Source organism: Sphaeramia orbicularis, chromosome 18 (assembly GCF_902148855.1).
Source record: "Sphaeramia orbicularis chromosome 18, fSphaOr1.1, whole genome shotgun sequence".
Classification (NCBI taxonomy): Eukaryota; Metazoa; Chordata; class Actinopteri; order Kurtiformes; family Apogonidae; genus Sphaeramia; species Sphaeramia orbicularis.
Genome location: NC_043974.1, coordinates 22032357 through 22050731, shown reverse-complemented (window position 1 = coordinate 22050731; position 18375 = coordinate 22032357). Strand labels below are relative to the sequence as shown.

Genomic DNA, 18375 nt, shown 5'->3' with positions numbered 1-18375 from the left:
AACACCCAAGAAAAGACCTCAACAAATAGGGTTAAACATGTTTTTATTTCATAGTTTTCACACAGAATATTAATAAATACATGTCTCTTTACTTTTAAAATTAAACGCATGGTGTCCAGCTGAGTGGATATTTTTGTGACTTCATGAAAAATAGATTCATAAAAAAATTCAATCGCATTGTTTTTTGTTTTTTTTTCATGCCTAAAGAGAAATAAAAACCACTCGGGGAAAAAAAAAAAAATCCTGATTAATGTTCTCATAATTCATGCATGAAAGGGTTAAGAGCCATGAAAGGAAGAGGGGGGGGGGGGGGGGTGACACACATGCCCTCCACCCCTCCCTTCAGGAGGTAATAGGAGCAGACAGCAGTTGGCCAGGACGGCCTGACTGACAGACAACAACAGTCCAAAGTGACCAAAGTGAAACCTCCACTGAGGACTTCCAGTAAGAAGGAAAAGAAAAAACAGTGAAGAACTTGGAATCATCCACTGCTGATCTTTGTTGAAGAAAGCGTTCTGGTTTTTTGGGGGGTGGTCACCATGAAAGGCTCAGATCTGTTCCTGTTGACATGTTGCTTATGTAGCCTCAGCACATTGGGAGGTAAGTCACAACCTCACACTAATGTATCCTGAAATAGAGCTGTAGTAGTCATGTAATACTGCCCACACGGGTACTATAGCAATATAATGAGCAGTACGCTGCATTTAATTAAAGAGAACTCATCAGAACATAAAAACGATCTCTGAAAAACCAAGAAATGTCATAGAAATGTGTGTCAGACTGTCTGTTTCAATCAGTATATGCATTACTGGTGTTTCCGACCAAACTTTACTTGATAGAAGTGTGTGTGGATGGTTTCTCTTTACAAAAATACCACATTTAACATCCAATGGAACTTACTGTTTACTTACAAAAGGTTTCACTTCACTGCAGGATGTTCATTATGTCAAATTAACAAATCTTTTCATGTTGTTTTGTTAATGGATTTCTGTTTAAAAAATACAAGGAAAGACAGAAATAAAAAGAAAAGAAAAAATGTCGCTTTAAGGCACATTCATTTTTGCAAAGGAATCAATTTGAGGCACAAGACCAAAGGTTTTGAAAATAAAACGCAAAGAATGTACTTTTGTCAGTATCCATTTAACCCATAAAGACCCGATGCTAATTTTATGGAAGTTCCCAAATGAATTTTTCTCTAGATTTAATCTTTTTTAAATGATTTATCACCAATTATTATCATATTATCTTCTGTATTTTGCTTTTTTAAGTGAAAATTGTGTATTTTCCTGTATTTAAGTCACTGATCATGTAATCACAGGTGTCAAACATGCGGCCCAGGGGACAAAACCGGCCCACCAAAGTTTCCAATCTGGCCCGCGGGATGAATTTGCAAAGTGCAAGTTAGGGCATCGAACTAAAAAATAATATCATAACAACCTATAAATAATGACAACACCATTTTTTTTTTCTTTGATTTAGTGCAAAAAACATTAAATTATGAAAATATTTACATTTACAAACTATCCTTTAACAATAAAATGTGAATAACCTGAACAAATATGAACAACCTGAAATGTCTAAAGAAAATTAAGGGCAATTTTAACAATATTCTGCTTTGTTATTAAATGTTTTGTGCCTTTGTAGATCTGATCTGTAATGCACATGTAGAAATGATAAATCAAGGCAGAATATTGATAAAACTGTACTTATATTTCTTAACAAATTTCTTTTTTTTCAGGTTATTCACTTCATTTTTGTTTGGATAGTTTGTAAATGTAAATATTGGTGTAACTGAATGTTATTTTTTGCACTAAAACAATTTGGAGTAGTCATTATTTATTGGCTATCATGCTATTATTTTACTGGTCCGGCCCACTTCCGATTAAATTGGGCTGGATGTGGCCCCCGGAAGAAAATGAGTTTGACACCCGTGATATAGATGTTGAGGGTTATTATATCAGAAAAATACAAAACTAAAGAAAAAAGTGACTTTTTCCACAAAGATATCAATAACTGAACATAAAAACAAACATCTCCATCCACTGTCATTGATCCAACTCCATGGGTTGTAGAAGATGACGGTGTTTCCACGTCCACTACGGAGCCTCTGAATGTCCAAATGGGTCATATCTGATGACCATGAAAAGATGACAAACTGCATTTTATGACAATTACTGACATGTTTGGTCGTTGGTGGATGTTTGGGTCTTCATGGGTTAATATTGTGTTCAACAGCGGCGAAGTTCAAAACGCCATGTAATGGACTTTCTAATTATTGCCAACATGATCTTCCATCTCATGCACTGTAAGCCCGGATAAGTAGAGTTTACTCAAAAAATTTGAGGCAAGTGTTTGCACTTAAATGATTTGAGTAACGATCGACTAATCAGTTGGTTTAAGTAGGTTCAACTTTAATGCTAAAAGTATTGAACTTAAACTATTAAGTAGAAAACACTACAAGACAAGTTATTTATATTTTAAATCTAAGTCAACCCCACTATCCAACCATTCAACTCAGCATTTGAGGTTGCACTGACTAATTTTCTCAACTGCAGCCAGATGAATTTATCATCGATTTAACAATTTTCTTGAGTTAATCACTCAAAATCCTATTCCTGACCAAAACAGTTACAAAATTATTTAACTAAATGTATTGTAGCATAAATGGAAGTTAGCTCAATGTCATTTGTCAGATTAGCAACTATTCTTAATTCAACAAGGCATTAAAATTTTCATTATACATTAACAATTTTAGATGAACAGAAAAGCGATTGTTCTTCCTATGGCTCTGACTCATGGTGCAGCTCTACAAAAATACAAAAACAAACACAAAAAGGCCAATAAACACTGCCATACACACATTAAATCCAAATTAACACTAACACCACAACCCCGCTGAACCCCTGCACATAAAAATAACACAAATTCAACAACATGCCCAATACCCACAATGCAATGCGGAGATAAAAAGGTGTGGTCATGACTAAAACTTAGTGATTTAATTCCATTCAACTTAAACTTTTTCGTACTTTCAACTATGTCTACAAATTAGTAGAATAACATCATAAAACTTAAATCATTTAAGTGCATTGTAATTAAAGCATTTTAGTAAAATACAAATTCCGGGCTTACAGTGTGATGCCTTTAAGTGTCTCATTAAGGTTCGCTTTCCGCCTTATTTACCAAGTCATCTGGAGTGGGTGGAGTGAAGACAGTCCTCAGTTTTAGTTCGGTTCAACCACCTCACACACTGGCCCGTCAGCAGCCGTGCATTCTCGTGCCTGGCTAATGGGGGTGCCTTGCTCGGTGATCGCTGTCATTTATTCCTGTCAGGTCAGATCCTGCTGGAGCCACTGCAATGCCAAACGTGATGAATACTGCGTCACTGAAGCTGCTGATTATAAATGCTTCTAACCTTCCAACACTGAAAGGAAATGGGTGGAAATTAACCAAGAGTTATGCAAGGAAACAGTGGAATTTCCATATGTGGATAAACAGTATGTAGGTCCACACCTTTAACAGGCTGGCTCTGGGACATTCATAATACAAAATAATAATAATAATAATAATAATAATAATAATAATAATAATAATAATAATAATAATACAAAGTGCACGCATGGATGCTTAGATTAAGAGCAGATTTTTGTTTGTTATTAGACTTTTTCAGTTTTTATGTGGAGTTAGACACAGTTCTTAATGATACAGTTGAGTTTGAAGAGAAAAGACCCAGGCACTAATTACGCCCCCCCCCCCCCAAAAAAAAAAAAAAAAACTAAACAAACAAAAACAAAACAAAAAAAAGCCAGGTATAGATAGATGGATTCTCCTGACTACAGTGCTGATGCAGATCTGGAGTTGGTCCAGTTCCTAATGAGTGCTAATGCTAATGCTAATACTAGGTCCCTTTTTTTTTGTTTTCTTTTATCTGTTTTTTTGTTTTATTTTTTTCTTTTCTTTTAACTTTTTCTTTTCTAATGCTAGGTCCTGTGTGTACCTAGTGTTAGCATTAGCTTTACCACACCTGAGTTTCATCATGGATAGGTAAAACACAGAACCCAAATTTCCCTTCAGAGATAATAAAGCGAGTTAACTTTAATCTTTTTAACCTCCAATGTAGACAAGAGCAGCTCAAGGATTTATTATACAAACATAAAATCGAAGTCTAACACTATGTTCGGACAGCAGGTCTCAATGCACAATTCAGATTTTTGGGTGAAATCTGATTTTTTTGTGTGCTTGTTCATGTAACACAATAAATGCGACTTCTATCAGTTTTGAGTTTGAACTAGATGCAACCCTGAAATGACCTGCATGCACAAAAGAGGTCCTGATGTAATATGTGACCACGCAGGTATGTACTGTGTTTACCAAAGTAAATCCAGAGGCATCTTGTCTCGGAGTGTACTGTGTTGTGGCTGTTGTTTTTCCCGTCACTCCTCCTCCTGGGACACAGAATTGTGGTGTTTGTCACATTTCAATAACGTAAAGGTCAGATAAATGCAAACTGAAGTCTCATTGCAAAATATCACATACATATTGGATTTAGGACCACATATGAAAGTGTCCTGGGTCAGATTTGTGCTGTTCAAACTGTCTTTAACTGATCAGATACTGATCACATATGGGCAAAAAATTGGATTTGGGCCACATTTGCCTGCAGTTTGAATATAGATGTTTCTGCAGGGTGGCATGGGAGGGTGATATGCAGGAATGCTACAGTATGTACACAGTGTGAAAATGGATTCAACATAAGATCCATGAAAAATGCTTTATTGTCAAGTCACTACCCAGGTGTTTTTATTGCACAACAGGAGTAACAGGGAGATAAAATATCCCTTTATAAGTATAAGTTATGCTCTGCAAATAATTACCCTGAATATTTTCCGTGGAAATATAATAGATAATAAGCATGAACTCCTACAATATTTAACTGTTGTATTTATTATTATTATTATTATTATTATTATTATTATTATTATTATTATTATTATTATTATTATTATTATTATTATTATTATTATGGCAGTTTGTTTGTATAAATACAGTTTTAAGACACAAAAGTCCCCCTTGTCCCATGTAAAGTCGTGGAAAAATTTTTTAAACAACCCCTTGTTTTCTTCAATTTCTTGTTCATTTTAATGCCTGGTAAAACTAAAGGTACATTTGTTTTGACAATTATAATTATAATAACAAAAATAGCTCATAAGAGTTTAATTTCAGAGCTGATATCTAACTATTTTCATGGTTTTTTTTTTTTGGTTTTTTTTTTTATAATAACCAAAATGACTTCAGTTCTTACATCAATAGCTATGGCATTGTACTGCCAAAAACAGTGCATTTAGTCACCCCATGTTTGCTTTTCTGTCTGTTTTAGTCACATGACACACACAGGAGTTAGTACTTGATTGCAAAACCATTGTTTTTGATAATTTTTGATGGGCTAATACAGGGGTGTCAAACTCATTTTTGTTCAGGGGCCACATTCAGCTAAATTTGATCTGAAGTGGGCTGAACCAGTTAAATAATGACATACCGGGTGGGGAAGCAAAATTTACAATATTTTGAGGCAGGGATTGAAAGACAGTGTATGACCAATTAGTTTATTGAAAGTCATGAGAATTTATTTGCCACAAGAAAATTGACATAATAGAAAATGTTTTTATTCTATGTGTCCTCCTTCTTTCTCAATAACTGCCTTCACACGCTTCCTGAAACTTGCGCAAGTGTTCCTCAAATATTCGGGTGACAACTTCTCCCATTCTTCTTTAATAGTATCTTCCAGACTTTCTCCTAATAGTTTTGCTCATAGTCATTCTCTTCTTTCCATTATAAACAGTCTTTATGGACACTCCAACTATTTTTGAAATCTCCTTTGGTGTGACGAGTGCATTCAGCAAATCACACACTCTTTAACGTTTGCTTTCCTGATTACTCATATGGGCAAAAGTTTCTGAAAAGGTATGGATAATAGTGTTAGGTATGATTATGACATCAATATATGTTTGATTTCAAAACAATTGACGTAGTGCCTGCTGACAAAAAACAACTAAATGCTCATTGTAAATTTTGCTTCCCCACCCTGTAATAATATATAAATAATGCCAACTCCAAACTTTTCTCTATATTTTACAGTGAAAAAAGTCAAATCAAACAATGAAAAGGTTTACATCTACAAACTGTCCTTTCAAACAGTGTGAACAACTTGAACCAACTGGAAGAATAAGTGTAATTTTAACAGTATTCCGCCTCAGTTTATCGTTTCCACATGTTCATTATAACTTACAGATCACAGTGAATCTACAAATACACACAGCATTTAGTATCAGGCAGAATATTGTTAAAATTGCACTTATTTTTCTTAAGACATTTCAGGTTCTTCACATTTGTTCAGATTATTCATATTTTTTGTGAAATTATACTTTGTCTTAGTGTAAATACATGGAAGTATTTACATTTACAAAGAGAAAAATTTGGAGTTGTGTGTATTTATATGTTATTATGATCTAATTTTACTGGTCTGACCCACTGGAGATGGAATTGGTCTGCATGTGGAACCTGAACTAAAATGATTGTTAATTTCTTAATATCTATTTTTGCATTTCACAAATTCATCCTAAGGGCCAGACTGGACCCTTTGGCAGGCCGGATTTGGTCCCCAGGCCACCTGTGGTCTAATAATTTTTCCCGTGACTGTAGATCCACCTCTGTATGATAATAATAGTCATGGTCCGCTCCAGGTTTTGCAGCCTGCTCACCTTCCCTATAACCAGTTTCACACCTGCAGTTCATCTGCCGTTGAGCAAGTCATATAAGCAGCTCAGTTTGTCCAGCCTTTGTCAGATTGTTGTTCTCACTCTGGGAGAAGACTGGAAGCTCCTCTACCTCCATTCTGAGATTTTTGTAAATTAAGGCCCCAGATTTTGGCGTTTCTAGCTTAAGTTTAGATTTCTATGAAGACTCCTGAGTTTTTCTACAAAGTAAACTTGTTGCTACGGTGGCTGACAAGGGCCAAACACATTGCAACAGCCCAATGTGTCTCAGTTAGAGAAAAAAGTTCCAAGTACAGAAATGTGCAAATTCACAAACTCAAACATCAGTCTAAACGAGGTACAAAAAGAGGAACGTGGTGCAAATGAAAAAAATGGGCCGCAAGAAACAAAAGCAAATGCATAATCATCAAATGCTCTGCAAATAAAGAAACGATGCAAACCAAGAAAACATCTGCAAACAAGTGTTCGGAAAAACGCAAACCTCCGCCATGCACCTCGAACGGTGTGCATGTGTGGATTGACTATTTCTTTTTAAATTAAACAGTTTCAAGGTTGTTCCATACAGCAGAAAAAGTTGAAGCTGGGTACCAGTCATGTGTATGTCAAATTATATTAAATTCCAATTAATATTTGTTGAGTTATAATGAAAAACGTGTGGTAAATGGGATTTTCAACGTTAAATTTAAATGTCCACAGAGTCCACATTCCACAGTGGATGTGGACAATTTTGTGCCAGATACAAGATATTGTTATAAGCTACGTGTGTATCAAATTGGAGGCTAATCAGAGTTGTTTTGAATTTTTTTTTATGAAACATGGATACAGTGGATTAGATTAGGATACTCTGGAGCACTTTGCCGCATATCACAACAAACAAGATGGCTGCTCTGATCTTAGACCAGTGGTTCCCAACCTTTTTTGGCTCGTGACCCCATTTTCCCAAAACAAATTTCTGGCAACCCCACACACTCAAAACAAAGACTTTTTTTTTGGCTAAAATTAATTTGTTTTTGATCATGTAAAAGTTTGCTAAACTATGTTGCAAATAAAGATTAATTTTAGATGACATTTAGTCTATACAATGTATATTATTATGGACTGAGGCAGAAAAGCCAGGTGTAGATTACTGCACAAAGTGAGATGCAAACGATGTAAACCAAGAAAACCTCTGCAAACAAGTGTTCAGAGAACGCAAACCTCCGCCATGCACCCCGAACGGTGTGCATGTGTGGATCAACTATTTCTTTTTAAATTAAACAGTTTCAAGGTTGTTCCATACAGCAGAAAAAGTTGAAGTTTGGTACCAGTCATGTGTTTGTCAAATTATATTAAATTCCAATTAATATTTGTTGAGTTATAATGAAAAATGTGTTGTAAATGGGATTTTCAATGTTAAATGTAAATGTCCACAGAGTCCACATTCCACAGTGGATGTGGACAATTTTGTGCCAGATAGAAGATATTGTTATAAGCTACGAGTCTATCAAATTGGAGGCTAGTCATAGTCGTTTTTAAATTTTTATGAATTTTCGAAAATTCTTCAATGATGAGAGATAGGAAAATTTGAGATTTTGTGAGCTTGAACTTTGGCCTACTTGGCCCAAAATTTAATGGGTTGGTCCCAGGGCCTAGGCCTATCTGTGGGTAAAATTTGGTAAAGATGGTTGTAATAGTTTTCCCGTAAAGTTGCTAACAATCAAACAAACAAACAAACACACAAAGCAAAGTGATCACAATAACTCCTGGTGACAAAAAACGCTGCATAACCATCACTACAACGGAAGTGTTCCAAACCTGCAGCCAGCGTTTACAGACAACAGACTAGTGTCAAATAGAATCAAATAAAAGTCACATTACTGCACTACACTAACTTCAATTAGTCCCCACTATAGTTTAAAACCCTGTCAGTCAGCTGTTCTCCGTCTCTGTCCATCCTGTGTGTCTCTGCATTGGGCTGTTCTGCTGACAGCGCCCCCTACAGGTTTGGAGGACTTCTGTTGTAGTGACTGATTGTGCAGCATTTTTTGCTTGCAGATGTTTTCTTGTTTTGAATTGTTTTGTGTATTCTGTCCCCTGCGTGTGTGGCTACAGGAAGTGACAGATAGCTAAACACTAGTTTTTGAAGTTGTAAAGCGAATGGAATGAATGAATGTTTATTTTCAGTTAAATACAAAATACAAAACACATACATATTAAAAAAAAAACAAAACAACAAAACAAAACACCTACATATTAAAAAAACAAACATAAAATTAACACATTTTGTAACTGAAAAAGGAAGAAGCTGAAGCCGGAGGTGACTGAATGGTGACTGAGACGTAGAAGTAAATTGAAGGCTCTTTACTTTTGGTCTTGTCATGGTGTCTTACAGTATCAGAAGACTTATTTTATGTGAAACTAAAAGAAATAGATAGAAAGACATGTTCATATATACAAACCAAAATATGAATTTTTAGCATTCACTTGTAAATCTTAAGAATTATGAAATAAACTGACACAATATTCACAAACTATGAACTGTACAAATATTATATTCAAGATAAACTTACAAACAAAGCTTCTTCAAGGCTCAACAGTGATGGGTACAATGGATTAGATTAGGATACTCTGGAGCACTTTGTCGCATATCACAACAAACAAGATGGCTGCTCTGATCTTAGACTTTAATCATGTGACTGTAACAGCCAACAGAAACTGAGGACTTTCAAACTAAAAGAACTCCCTTAACCCTTTCGTGCATAGTGGTCACTCCAGTGGACAGCTATTCTACAGCTGTTCTCTTGTGTATTCATGCTTTTGTTGTTTTAGTTTTTTAATTTTTTTTTTTTTTTTTTTAAAGTCTTATTTATATACTATTGTGTTTTTATCTTGTTTATGCTGGATTGCACTGGGGGGGAGGCCTGCATAATTTCATTGTAACATGAGTACAATGACAATAAAGTTTATTCTATTCTATTCTATTCTATTCTATTCTATTCTATTCTATTCTATTCTATTCTATTCTATTCTAGTTCCGTATCAGCCAACACAGTGGATGCTAATGCATCATCCCACACACTGCAATTCATACCATTACTGTAACTTTTCTGTTCTTGATAAACCTGATCTGCACTAACATATTTGAGTGTAAACCAATTGCTAATTGTTATTAGACTGTAATTGAAACTGTTTTTTTGCTAAATCAAAAAGTGTTTTTTTGCATATTATCTGAGTGAGTATTATAATATGTTAAAATGTGACAAAACATCAGCAGCAGCATTCAAAATGTTTTTATTTCATAGTTTTCACACAGTATGTCCATAAATGCATGTTTCTGTGCTTCAAAAATGTCATTTTTAACCCTTTCATGCATGAATTGTGAGAACCTTAGTTAAGATTTTTTTTCTTCAGTGTTTTTCTTCCTCCTTAGGCATGAAAAAAACAATGCGATTGAGGTTTTTTTTTTCCTATGGCGTTACAAAAATATCCATGCATTTAATTTTTGAAGTAAAGAAACGTGTTTAAAACCCAATATCAGAAAGTGATATGAAAACAATGAAATAAAAACATTTTTAATGCTGCTAATCTGATGTCTTCTCACATTTCAGCATATTCTAATGCTAGTAATTACTCACTTCATGGAGATAATATGCAAAAAAAAAACCTTCTTGTCTAACAAATAACAATTGATTTACACTTAAGCATGTTACTGCAGATCAGGTTTAACAAGAACAGCAAAGTTACTGTAATGGTATGAATGTCAGTGTTTGGGATGGTGCGTAAGTGTCCACTGTGTTGGCTGATTTGGAACTAAAACATCAAAACCCATTAATATACAAGAGAACAGCTGGAGAAGAACTGTCCACTGGAGTGACCTATGCATGAAAGGGTTAATATGTTCTGTTGTTTGTACATACAACCTTTGCTGCTACTCATTCTGTTTGTGTGCCGCCTCTTGGCCAGGTTGTTATTGTAAATGAGAATCAGTTCTCAACTAACGTACCTGGTTGAATAAATGTTAAATTTAAAAAAAAAATTAAAACGCATGGTGTCCAGCTGAGTGGACTTTTTTGTAACTCCATGAAAAATAGTTTCATAAAAATTTTTCAATCACATTGTTTTATTTTCATGCCTTAAGAGGAATAAAAACACTAAGGGAAAAAAAAATTAGATTGAGGTTCTCATAATTCATGCACGAAAGGGTTATACTACCACCAGGAGGCACTGTGCAAGATTACATTGTGTTTTGCGTAGTTTCTTTATTTGCAGAGCATTTGATTATGCATGTGTTTCTGTGTATTATGGTGCATTTTTTCATTTGCACCACATTCCTCTTTTTGTACCTCGTTTAGACTTGTGTTTGAGTTTATGAATTTGCATCGTTTCTCTAAATGAGATGCATTGGGCCGTTGCAATGTGTTTGGCCCTTGTCGGCCACCGTAGATTGCACCGCACATGTGAGTCCTTCCCCACATCACAAATATAATGCACAATACTGTCTATAAGATATAAACAAAGGGAATACAAGAGAAACAGGCTAACGGTGAGGCAAGCATGTTATAGTTCATCAGAGGACAAAGGGAAGGTGAGTGGTGTGTACAGAGTGTATGATTGTAGAATGAGCTGCAGGTGAAAATGGAGTGGAGGATAGCTTTTTAATAACTTTCTTATTTCCTTGATATTCATTAAAAATTTGTCAGTTTTTTTCTTTGTCGACAGATATCCTGAAAAAATACAGAAGCATGAAAAACACAGCAAATATCTATAGATTTAACCAGTAATTCCTCTGTGTTTTATGTGTCAGACAATTCCTACTGCAGCTGAAACGATTAATCGACTCAAAGTGATCCAAAAAAAAAATCATTCAACCACAATTCTCCTGAATCAAAGCTTTGTTTCCTTCATTTCTCTGCTGTTAAATATTGGTTCCACTGTTGTGTTTCACACGAACGCTTATTGTGACGCACAAAGAAGTTTCAGTTCAGGAAAACTGCAATAGAATATTATCTCAATTCTCAATCTTAAATCAATTCGAGTCGATTAATCGAATTGTGAATTTTAACTGAAATAATAAACTAAAGTAAAAACGATAAAAATGCAAATCACATTACAAATCATCAAATACAAATCAAGTGATATACAGCCTTACATTTTTTTCATGAATAAAGTCCTTTTCAGATGCTTTTTAAACAATGATAAAGCAGATGTTGATCGAAGTTCAGGTCTAAAATTATTCCACAGATTTGGTCCACGATATTTCATAGAATACTGACAGACTGAAGTTCGGGAAGATAAAATTTGCCTGAATATCCTGTAGAATAGTTGTGAATAACAGAAGACAGCATTAACCTGTTTAACCCTGACCATATTTTCAGGGGAAAAACACCTAAAAAGACATACCCAAAGTAAATGAAGAATGACTTCACAATAATAAGGTTCACATGGATGTTCTTGGTGTCTATGGACATTTAGAGACCTCACAGAATCTATTCCCATTGTCTAAAATATTGTATCTATTACTCTGCCTGAGTAAACTGTAACAAACTAAAAGAGAAATTAAAATTTTTTATCCTTGCCTGTTTTTTTTCGGCTGGATTGACGATGATATGCATAAATTAATTGTTTGTGTCGGTGATCTTTAATAGCGTATATTTCACCCCACAGAGATTAAAAATCATGTTTGAACATTAAAGTTTGCACTAAAATACACTTTTGATGTACTTTTATTAACATTAGGGTCTAAACTTTGAGCAAAAGTTGAAAAAAACATCCATTGTCCTGATTTATTATATTTCTATAGTAGATCACAGTTGTCAAACATGCGGCCCGGGGGCCAAATTTGGCCCGCCAAAGGTTCCATTCTGGCCCGTGGGATGAAAGTGCAAAAATTAGCCTGAACAGTCAAGGTTGTCTAAAATCATTTTGGTTAAGGTTCCACATACAGACCAATGTGATCTACAGAAAAAATAACAACACGTTAACCCATAAATAATGACAACGACAAATTTTCCCTGTGGAAAAAGTTAAGTGAAAAAAAAATAACATTACACTGTGAAAATATTAACATTTACAAAACTATTCTTTCACAATAAAATGCAAATAAATACAAAAATAAAAACAAATAAGAACAGCCCAAAGTGTGCAATTTGAACAATATTCTGCCTGTTACTAAATGTTTTGTGCATTTATGGATCCACTGTGATCTGTAGTTGTGTTAATAATAAGAGATGGAATATTGTAGAAATTGTTCTTATTTTAGTTCCAAACTCCAACATTTTAACAATATTCTGCCTGTTACCAAATGTTTATGGAACACTGTGTGTAATGTACATGTCTAAATAATAAGTCGAGGTATAATATTGTTCAAATTGCACTAATTTTTCAAATGAAATTTCTTTTTTTTTCAGGTTATTCACATCTTTTTTGGAAAATGTAAATATTTTCAGAATTTAATTGTTTTTTTTTTTTTTTTGTACTAAAACAAAAAGAAAAACTTGGATTTGTCATTATTTATAGGTTATTAAGTCATTATTTTACTGGTCTGGGCTGCTTGAGATCAAATTGGGCTAAATATGGAACTGTTAATAATAAAGAGGGAATATTGTAGAAATTGTTCTTATTTTAGTTCCAAACATTTCCAACAGTTCCAACATTTTAACAATATTCTCCCTGTTACCAAATGTTTATGGAACACTGTGTGTAATGTACATGTCTAAATAATAAGTCGAGGTATAATATTGTTCAAATTGCACTAATTTTTCAAATGAAATTTCTTTTTTTTTTCAGGTTATTCACATCTTTTTTGGAAAATGTAAATATTTTCATAATTTAATTGGGTTTGGGTTTTTTTTGTACTAAAACAAAAAGAAAAACTTGGATTTGTCATTATTTATAGGTTATTAAGTCATTATTTTACTGGTCTGGCCCGCTTGAGATCAAATTGGGCTAAATATAGAACTGAACCAAAATGAGTTTGACACCTCTGTAGTAGTTGAATATTAATATAATTTTTCAGGCCCGAGGGCAGGCTGATAGGGCTAAAGGGGTTAAAAAAAATTCTGAAAAACTTTGGAAAGAATATGAGTTAAGTGAACATATTTGTACGTGAAGACACAGGTCTGGTAAACGTTCGCATCAAAAACTGAGAGAAGTTTGAATTTTTGGAAAAAGAGGAGCAGATGAGTGGAGTCTCTTAGAAAAGCTGATCGTTCTTCATTGATATGTTTTCTATTGTAATATTTTAATGGTATTCTAGTCATGCTGTAATATCCACTAATTCTTGAAAATGTCCCGTCATTATGTTCTATTGAGTCAGACTGACAGTTTATTGGTTGTCATCTGAATGCGTAACACACCTCGCCTGTCAGTCAAGTAAGTCCCACCCCCTCTTCTCTGCAGTGTGACAGCTTTCAGACTAGCACACAGGACAAACTTTAGCTGTACACATTCATCAATATTCCTTACTGTTAAATCTATATCATACAGCCAATATTGCATGTGTGTGTATATATGTATATGCTTACATCCACACTTAAGCTTTGTGTGCATGCATAGGTGTATATATGTATGTATGTATATGTGTATATTCTGTAATGAACATCCTATTTATTCAACTGTATATTCAACTGTACATTCAGTATTTAATTTAACCACCTTATTTGCACTAGTTGTACATAACTGCACTCATCTGTACATATTACTTACCTGTACATATGATATTTAACTGTATTATACTGCACTTCTGCTATTTTGCACTTCTGATTGGATGCTAACTGCATTTCGTTACCCTGTGTTTATACTGAGTAATGACAATAAAGTTGAATCTAATCTAAAAAAAAAAAAACTTTAGTCAGAGTTTTCCAGGTTCATTTCAGATGCCATTAGAAAGGTAGGCCACTGACATAATGTAAATGGACATTTGCTGTAAATTGGTTCCCACTAATGGCTGCTCTTTTTTTTTTTTTTTTTTTTTTTTTTATAAATCCATCAGCGATCATCCACTAATGTAACATGAAAAAGTATTTCTACCCACTATCCAGGCCTGAGGAGCGTCACATTATTAATCCTGGTGATGGCGGCCTGATCCTGTCCGTCAGACTGAAATGACACTCACCGCTGGGTTTTTCATAACTGAAGGAATCACAAAAGCTCTTTCTATTTCTGTCACAGGTGCGTCTGATGTGGAACAGGCGCTGCTTAAGACAGTGTTTTCCAACTACAACACCAAGGTCCGACCAGCACGTACGCCTGAAGAAAGGGTGGTGGTCCGGGTGGGAATGATCCTCTCATCCTTCGTTGGACTGGTGAGACACAAGACAAAAAAAACAAAAAAAAACCCCACAAAAAAACCCAATACATAAGCCCTTTTTACACAGCACTTCTGTTATGGGAATATTTCACCTTTATTCCGGAACGACATCTGTGTAAGTAAAATAGTGGGATCATTTGGTCCCACCTTTTATCGCAGCTCTGTAATGCCGCTGGAGGTAGTAACAGAGCTACACTGTAAAAAAAAAAATCTGTAATTTAACAGAAATTTCACTGTTTATTTTACAGATTTTTTCCTTTATTTTTAAGATACAGGAAAATATCAATGAAATTACAAAAACAGACTGCGATTTTACATGTCAAATGTAAAATAACATGAAAAAACTGGAACTGTGAATAACCAGAAAATTTCCATTTTTTAAAAGAAATTTTTTTCTTTTTTCACAGAAAAATACAGTTAAAATACATTTGCAAATGTGTCATAATTTCAAAAAATATTTCTTTTCTATTTATGAGATTAAACTGTTAATTTAAAGTTAAATACTGTAAAATAAATAAATAAATAAAACGAGATAAAATTACTGAGAATTAACCGTAAAAGAAGTATTTGTTCTGTAAGTTTAACAAGACTTGTTTGTTAATTGACAAATATGTTGTGTAATTACGGGAGGTTTCAGAACAAAAATGTTGAATAAATGTATTTTTGTGAATGTATAACATGTATAAGCACTGATAAACTGTCCAAATACAGTTTTAATCAGTGGATTGTACAACTTAGTCTCACTGAAAACTATCTATCTATCTATCTATCTATCTATCTATCTATCTATCTATCTATCTATCTATCTATCTATCTATCTATCTATCTATCTATCTATCTATCTATCTATCTATCTATCTATCTATCTATCTATCTTTCTATCTATCTATCTATCTATCTATCTATCTATCTATCTATCTATCTATCTATCTATCTATCTATCTTTATTTATAGGTAATTTGATTGTTTTAATACGTGTAAATATTCTTTATCAAACACTAAAAAGTCAAAAAAATATGCAAAAGCTCATGTAAAGTTAGGGCAAAAAAATGTGTTTTAATTATGGAAAATTACCATATTTTTATGAGATGGTTATTTTCTGTTATTTAACAGTATTTTTTCGGCACCCCTGCTGCTGGAATATTACCATTTTTTAAAGAGTTTTTTTTTTTTTTTTACAGTGTATGATTCCGGATTGCTATGTAAAAGGAACACCTGTCGTTCCACAACCGAGGCGTCGTTTTAATGACTTATTGTATGTGCTATCCCCACGCCTGGGGGTATTTAAAAATTATCTCGGGCCGTGTACAGTAAACAAACATATCAACGCGACCAGAACGATGTCAAACTGGGGAGACGCCGAGATCTGTGAGCTGTTGTCACTTCGGGCGGAGGACTCTATCCATGCTAACATTTGTGAAACGGTGAAAGATCGGCTGACTCTGGAGAGGTTAGCAACACCGCTATGCTCTGGGTATTTCCGACACGTCACACTATACACTGTGCTGCGTCACTGCCCCTTTGATTCCAGGAAGCAGGTCCGCTGTGTAAAAGTCTGGCCTGTGTGACCTCTGTTACTCCTTTGACTATGGCTGTGGAAGTCAGTCAGTGGTGACTTAAAGGTGGGATCATCATCTCACCTTTTTTTGGGGGGATCTCCGTGTAAAAGTAGCTATACATGAATGAACACAATATAATCTGCAAGTCAGACATTTTCAGATGTGACACAGAATTTCCCTTTTGTTGACTGATTGACATCTTATTTCACATTATGGATCTAAATAACAGTGTATGGAAGATTATTTTCAGATTATAGAGCAGCTATTAACCCTTTCATGTATGAATTATGAGAACTTTAATCAAGAATTTTTTCCACGAAAAAACCAATGTGATTGAAAATTTTCTTATGAACCTACAGGGTGGGGAAGCAAAATTTACAATGAACATTTAGTTGTTTTTTCTCAGCAGGCACTATGTCAATTGTTTTGAAACCGAACATATATATTGAGGTCATAATCATAGCTAACACTATTATCCATACCTTTTCTGAAACTTTTGCCCATATGAGTAATCAGGAAAGCAAACGTCAAAGAGTGTGTGATTTGCTGAATGCACTCGTCACACCAAAGGAGATTTCAAAAATAGTTGGAGTGTCCATAAAGACTGTTTATAATGGAAAGAAGAGAATGACTATGAGCAAAACTATTACGAGAAAGTCTGGAAGATACTATTAAAGAAGAATGGGAGAAGTTGTCACCCGAATATTTGAGGAACACTTGCGCAAGTTTCAAGAAGCGTGTGAAGGCAGTTATTGAGAAAGAAGGAGGACATATAGAATAAAAACATTTTCTATTATGTCAATTTTCTTGTGGCAAATAAATTCTCATGACTTTCAATAAACTAATTGGTCATACACTGTCTTTCAATCCCTGCCTCAAAATATTGTAAATTTTGCTTCCCCACCCTGTATTTTTCATGGAGTTGCAAAAATGTCCACTCAGCTGGACCTCATGTGTTTAACCCTTTCATGCATGAATTATGAGAACCTTAATCAAGATTTTTTTTTTTTTCCTGATTGTTTTTATTCCTCTTTAGACATGAAAAAAAAAAACAATGTGATTGAATTTTTTTTATGAACCTATTTTTCATGAAGTTACAAAAATATCCACTCAGCTGGACACCATGTGTTTCATTTCTGAAGCGACATACTGTGTGAAAACTATGAAATAAAAACATTTTTAACGCTGCTAGTCTGATATTTTCTCACATTTTAACACACTATAATACTAGTTATTACACAGTCAGATAATATGCAAATAACCCCATCTTTTTATTAAAAAAAAAAAAGTAAATTACAGTCTAATAACAATTAGCAATTGATTTATACTGAAATATGTTAGTGCAGATCAGGTTTATCAAGAACAGGAAAGTTACAGTAATAGTATGAATTTCAGTGTATGCGATGATGCATAAGCGTTCACTGTGTTGGCTGATATGGAACTAAAACTACAAAAACCATGAAAGTACAAGAGAACAGCTGGAGAATAACTGTCCACCGTAGTGATCACTATGCATGAAAGGGTTAATATTTGAAGCAAAGAAAAATGTATTCACTGATATATTGGGTGAAAACTATGAAATAGAAACATTTCTAATGCTGTTAATCTATTGTTTTCTCACATTTTAACAGCTCCAATACTAGTCATTACTCACTTCATGGAGATAATATGCAAAAACCCAAAAAAAACTTTTGATTGGAAAAAAAAGAAAACTGTTAATTACAGTCTAATAACAATAACAAGCACTTGATTTACA

The 18375-nt window shown here is 34.1% G+C and overlaps 1 protein-coding gene across 1 annotated transcript in view; it reads left to right on the top strand.

Moving 5' to 3' along the window:
• Positions 1-475: 475 nt before the first annotated feature.
• The window catches only part of chrnb1 (cholinergic receptor, nicotinic, beta 1 (muscle)), a 67590-nt gene continuing 49690 nt past the window's right edge, over positions 476-18375 (top strand). Inside the window, exons 1-2 of the mRNA XM_030161698.1 lie at positions 476-600; positions 14922-15055. Coding sequence (XP_030017558.1) covers positions 540-600; positions 14922-15055 — 195 coding nt within the window. The 5' untranslated portion in view covers positions 476-539. The remainder of the gene's footprint in view (positions 601-14921; positions 15056-18375) is intronic.